The following is a 6,549-nucleotide window of genomic DNA, read 5'->3' on the forward strand; positions in this document are numbered from 1 at the left end:
AGTCATATTTCATATGTATGTATCCTTCACATGTAATTAAAACACTTTCACTTAATAAACATATTTTAGTGAATTTAATAAAATAAGTGCTATGTAATCATACCATGTTCATGTAATTGAACAGGAGATACCTGAAAATTTGGTCAACCTTAATTACTCTTTAGTATGAAAAGATAAACTTATTTTTCAGGGTTACAATGACACTAGGTGCTAAATCTGTATTTTAATACAAGGTTTCAGAGCCCAAATATTCTGTTCTTAATTCTCAACAATTACATCGTCTTAGACACATCAGTTAAAAGTTAGAGTTGTAATGTTGCTAAAATTTCTCCTGTGTATAATAGGCAACTTGTGTTTTGTAATGGGTACCTTTAGTAGACTACCTATTGGTATATTTTTCTATAATTGCTTGCACATATTTATTTGTTTTCATTGTGCTGCTCATCTGCCTAATTCCTGTTTTGTCGCTGACTTTCTTTCATAAATATTTGTTTGTATAACCCATGTATGAAGGCAGGGGGCGAGGATGGAGAGAGAAAATGGAGGGATAAAGAGAAGGAATGAGAAATTTTTTAAATAGAAATAAAATTTATGTAATGCACAAACAACATATCAAAACAATTGTATATTATTTATTGATGATTTTATAAGTTATTTTACTAATGTAACCATTCAAAACTGAAAATTGCTATAAGGCATTTGTGTGTGTGTTCTCAAGAGTAATGTATGAGTTGTTTGTACTTACACCAAAGTCAAAATTTAGATTAATTATATTTTTTACTTTATAATTCTCTAAGGATTAAATGAGCATTTTAAGGGGGTGATATCTTCACACTTAAAAATATTTATTGTCTTTATTAAAAACATCACCCACATGGATATGAGAAGACCTTTGTGGGAAAATAAAAACATGTATATTTCTTTTTTTTTCTAAGAATAATTTTAAGCTGTTTTTCTCATTCTTTCTTGATGTATGGACATCTAGATATGACAAAAATGTAGTGTGTTTTATGTCACAAATATAAATCATTCGTACGTCCCTGACTTATTACACTGCAGACTTTTCATTCCTTTAAACATATTTTGATCTATGACAGACAGAGGGAAAAAAGGGAGTCATAGTGCTGAAATCTGGCTCCTAAATATGGTAGATGCTATACTTAATTTCGTTTAAATCACAAATACTTTCAATCTAGATGCAGGTGACTCTTCAGCTTTTTAATGTACATTTTCGCTTTATTCATATTCCACTGAATGAGAAACAGTATGAGAGCACAAGAAAATATTCCAGAAATAAAGCACTAGTTTGTAATTTATGTAGTGGTTTTACTCTTTTAGCAACAGCTTCTATAAATTTTATGAACTGTTATTGTAGAGAATCCTTAAGAAACTATAATATATTAAAGAAATGGTCATGATTTCTTTTTGACATAAACATGTCTTAAAAATATACCCAACAACTTTGCCAAGATAAGGAATATATTAATAGAAAAAAATCTTACAGTGGTATTAAGTAAAATTTGGAAAAACCTTAAAAGAATAATAAAAGGTACAGGCCTAAATGAACAACATAGTGATATGTGTGTGAATCAAGAGAGAAAACTGAAAAAGAAACAAAACCAATGCTCTGCTATCGTTTGCATACAAGGTACATCTACCTCTCAAATAATATCTGTAGTCTGCTCACCAGGGTTCCAGAAGTACTAGTGGAATGGAATAATAGCCAAAAAAGGGAATACACAATGTTTGTTCGGAAAGGCTGCCACATATGACCGGTTGAAACGTGAGTATATCTTAGTCCATTTTCTAGTCATCTGGGAATATTTTAAAATGAAATAATTTCTACATTGTTTTTCTCATTCAAGTACAATTCTCATTTACATACAATTTTGTGATATAAGAGTGGCTTCTTTCATTTTAACAATTAGAAACACTAAGAAAAGGCAATTCATGCATACCGGCAAAAATCTAGGTTTAGTACTCGGATGCATATTTTCTATTACAGTATTTTTAGATTTAAAATTTTTATATTATTCATCTTTGTGCATTTTAGGATGATGAAATATGAAACAAGGTGGTAGTCAATTTAACAAAAAACAAGGTGGATATTAAACCACATAAACTGGCATTTTTTAATATGACAAATTTAGCCAACCATTTAATAAAAATTTCTTAATTTAACAGGGTAATACATACTCTTGGACCCAGCATCTTTATCACTGTCATTCCCTCATTGCCAAGGATTTCAATACTCCCTGCTAAGAAACAAGAGGATATAATAGGTGGATGCTACTTTTAAAATATTGCTTTAAAACATAAATGAAATGAAAATGTCACAGTTGACAGCAGATTTCGATTTACACCGGATTCAGATAAAAAATATGACTGAAGTCGCTATGTTTATATTGATAGGCTTCACAGATAATTTTGAAGTGCAAGTCTTTCTATTTTTACTGTTTCTAGCAATCTATCTCTTTACTCTGATAGGAAATTTGGGAATGGTTTTATTGATCATTAGGGATTCTCGACTCCACAATCCTATGTACTATTTTCTTAGTGTGTTATCATTCTTAGATGCCTGCTATTCTTCAGTCATCACCCCCAAAATGTTGGTCAATTTCCTGAAAGAGGACAAAGCCATTTCTTATCTTGGATGTGTAGCACAAATGTTTCTCTTTGTTACCTTTGGGACCACAGAATGCTTTCTCCTGGCCGCAATGGCATATGATCGCTATGTAGCAATCTACAACCCTCTCCTGTATTCAGTTAGCATGTCACCCAGAGTCTATGTGCCACTCATCATTGCTTCCTATGTCGGTGGCATTGCACATGCTTCTGTACACACAGTGGCCACATTTAGCCTATCCTTCTGTGCATCCAATGAAATTAGGCATGTCTTTTGTGACGTCCCTCCTCTTCTTGCTATTTCCTGTTCCGACACTCACACAAACCAGCTTCTGCTCTTCTACTTTGCGGGCTCTATTGAGATAGTCACTATCCTGATCGTCCTGATCTCTTATGGTTTCATCCTGTTGGCCATTCTGAGGATGCATTCTGCTGAGGGGAGATGGAAGGTCTTTTCTACATGTGGCTCTCACCTAACTGGATTGTCAATTTATCATGGAACCATCCTCTTCATGTATGTGAGACCAAGTTCCAGCTATGCTTTGGACCATGACATGATAGTGTCGATATTTTACACCATTGTGATTCCCATGCTGAATCCCGTCATCTATAGTCTGAGGAACAAAGATGTAAAAGAGGCCATGAAAAGAGTGTTTGGGAGAAATGGGTGTACTGATAAAGTATATTTTTCACAGTAACTATTAAATTGAAATGAATCAAGAATAATATCTATTGTCTCAAAATCAAAATGAGAAAAATGTGGTGTTTTAGTTTATTAGTGTCTTTCTATTCTTCTTACACATTTTTAATAAAGATTTTGGTCATACCTCAACATACACAGTTTCTAAACATGCAGAAAAAAATATGTAATCCATTTGTTTCTTACTTCATTCACTCTCAGATATAAACACACACACATACACATAGACACACTCTCACAGGTATACATATTCTGACGGTGATTGCATTAGATTGTCAGGGCTACCATAACAAAGTGCTACAGACTGGTAGCTTAAAAAACAAAAATTTTTTGTTCACTTTTCTGAAATATAGGAATCTGAGATCAAGGCGAAGGTAAAGGCAAGGTTGATTTCTTCTGAAGTTTTTTCATTCACTCGTAGATAGCAGTCTTCTCCCTCTGTCTTCACGTATCTTTTCTCTGTATATCTGTGTCCTATTTCCTCTTCTTATAAAGACACCACTCATACTAGATGAGAGGCCGAACTAAAGACCTCATTTTAAGTAAATTATCTCTACAGGAAGCTTATACCCAATATAGTCGCATTCCAAGGTACATGGAGTTAGACAAATTTGGCAATTATGAATAAAGCTGCTATAAATATCTGTGTGTAGATTTATGCATAGACGTAAGTTTTCAACTCCTTTTAGAGTCCATACTACTCAAAATGATCTAAAGACTCAAAGAAAATTCATATCAAAATACCAATGATATTTTAACAGAAATAGAGAAAAACAATCTTAACGTTCATGTAGTACCAAGGAAATCTTAAGCAAAAAGAACAAAGCTAGAGTCATCACACTTCCTGATTTCAAAATATATTATAAAACCAAAGTAATTGAAGAATATGTTATCGGTATAAAAATAGATATATAGACCAAGGGAACCGAAAATACAGGCCAGAAATAAACCTACCCATAAATGACCAATTGATCTTCAACTAGACTGTCAAGAATACACAAAGGGAAAAGAATAGTCACTTTAACAAATTGTGCTGGAAAACCTGTATATCCACATACAAAAGAATGAAATTTGACTCATCCTACACCAAGAACAAAAGTAGCTTAAAGATTTCAACATAAGATCTGAAACTTTAAATTTCCTGAAAAAAAAATATAAGGGAAAAATTTCATGACTTTGGACTAGGCAACGATTTTATGGATGCGACACCATAAGCACAAGCAACAAAAGCAAGATTAGATAAATGAGAATACACCCAACTAAAAAACATCTGCAGAACAAAGAAAATAATCAATAAAGAGGCAACCTACAGAATAGGATTAAACATTTGAAAACCCCTTGTACAGATAATTCTCAAAAGAAGACATACAAATGGCCAGATCAATATGAAAGCATACTTAACATCACTCACTAATCATTAGGAAAATGCAAATCTAAAGATCATTATAATCAGGGGCCTTAAAACTCTATTTATTCAACATATATCAACATGCAGTAAGTTATTCCAGAAACATTTTCTTTTTCATTATTGAAGAAATCATCCTTTTGCTATTTTGAACCAGAAGATAATTGAGGCATATTCCCCTAGGGGATCTCTTATGGTTTCATCAACAACTGAGTAAGCGGATATAAGTAATCTAAATTAATCATATTCATAGTGTATATAAACCTGCTTTTGCTGTTCCACAGGTAAGAGAAAATTCCAAGTCTTTTGCAGAATATTTTATAAAGAGGGGCCTCAAATTTCAAGGTCAAATAAGTTATGAAATCTCCAATACTAAATCTTCTGGATGTTGCCTATTGCACAGGTAAAAAATTAAACTAAGTAAATATAAAATATTAAATTTACTTTTGTAGAGTTAAGTAAGAGTGTTCCATATTGAGTGTATGCTCTCATTTTCCCAATGAAAGAAGACAGATCAAATTAAAGCAAGAACAAGAAAGAAAATTTATCAGTGGAGGAAACAAAAACCTTTGACTTATTCAGCTACCTGGGGGCTTGTATTTTGCTCTTATGAGGAAGCAATCAATTACCATTTATTTTCCCAACTTTGTGATGTAGAAGCCACTTCATATTACTGTTGTTTCATGTTTCTCTAGTCTTAATGTTTAAAACTTATCTAAATATATATCAAAAATCTTGTTTTATTTCACTGGGAGTTGCAGATCGGGAGTCAGTTACAGAATAAAGCTGTGGTATTACAGGAAACTGTGTAAAGCTGCAAAGCGCATGCGCTCTGAGGGAGACCTGGGATTGGATCTTGGTTCTGGTACTTACCAGCCGTGAGAAGGGGAAATAAAGTAATGTGCCCAAAAGTCTATTCCTGCTGACTGTGCTCTATACATGGCTGTTATTATTTATCTACTGTGTTAAAAACTTAGTATTTCAATGTTGAACCAAAGATATTTGGAATTGTTTGCCTTCCATTAAAATTACATTTTCAATAGTGGTTTGACATTCATTTTAAAAGTTGATGCTACGTTATTAAACTTCAGAAATCATACTCATTTTCACTTAATAACTCTGAGTCCTTTCAATATATTTTAATATAGACTTCATTATACCCAGAATCTGATTCAAGAAAAATTTAGCTAAAGTGTTTAACATTGTAGTCTTTCACTATCTTACTTATCCAAGTAAAATTAAGCCCACGATAATGTAGGAAATGGAATTACGGTGATCTGTGTGTGGGTAGTGAGAAATAAATCATAATCAAAATATGATTTATTGGATTTAATCCAGATAGAATAATCACAAAACAAATATTTTAAATGCCGGTTAAGGATGAAATGTGTCTCAAAACTTTTTCCATATATATTCTTCAATGATTAGTTATAACATTATATTTAGTGGCCCAATGTTTACTAATGTTTTAAAAGTAAATATATCTGATGACAAAAGTTCAATTATATGGTTATTTTAAATTTGTAACCAAATATTGACATGCTTAAAAGAAATTTCTTCATATATTTATTGCTCTACCCATTTAATTAGTCTTCCCTGTTGTATATTATTATGTCTGTTTGGTCATTTAAACACATTATTCTAAAGAGGAGCAAACTTAGGAGAAAGCCCAGCACCACGCATGGTTTTTAATCATGAACCTGGCCAATGAACACATACTTTCATATCTAAGTCCTATGTTCTTTGTCTTAAATAGGTTTATCATTGAACAGATAGATGTCAAGAATTATACTGGGGCTGACTTTCTCTTGTGACTGCT

At 32.4% G+C, this 6,549-nt stretch overlaps 1 protein-coding gene across 1 annotated transcript; it reads left to right on the forward strand.

The window, feature by feature from the left end:
- Window positions 1-2,324: 2,324 nt before the first annotated feature.
- On the forward strand, window positions 2,325-3,323 carry LOC105308599 (olfactory receptor 5T1-like). Its single transcript, XM_011384596.2, has one exon. It carries the CDS (start codon window positions 2,325-2,327, stop codon window positions 3,321-3,323), a length of 999 nt encoding a protein of 332 aa, XP_011382898.2.
- The last annotated feature ends 3,226 nt before the right edge of the window (window positions 3,324-6,549 follow it).

The sequence above is a fragment of the Pteropus vampyrus genome, unplaced genomic scaffold, assembly GCF_000151845.1.
Source record: "Pteropus vampyrus isolate Shadow unplaced genomic scaffold, Pvam_2.0 Scaffold595, whole genome shotgun sequence".
Lineage (NCBI taxonomy): Eukaryota > Metazoa > Chordata > Mammalia > Chiroptera > Pteropodidae > Pteropus > Pteropus vampyrus.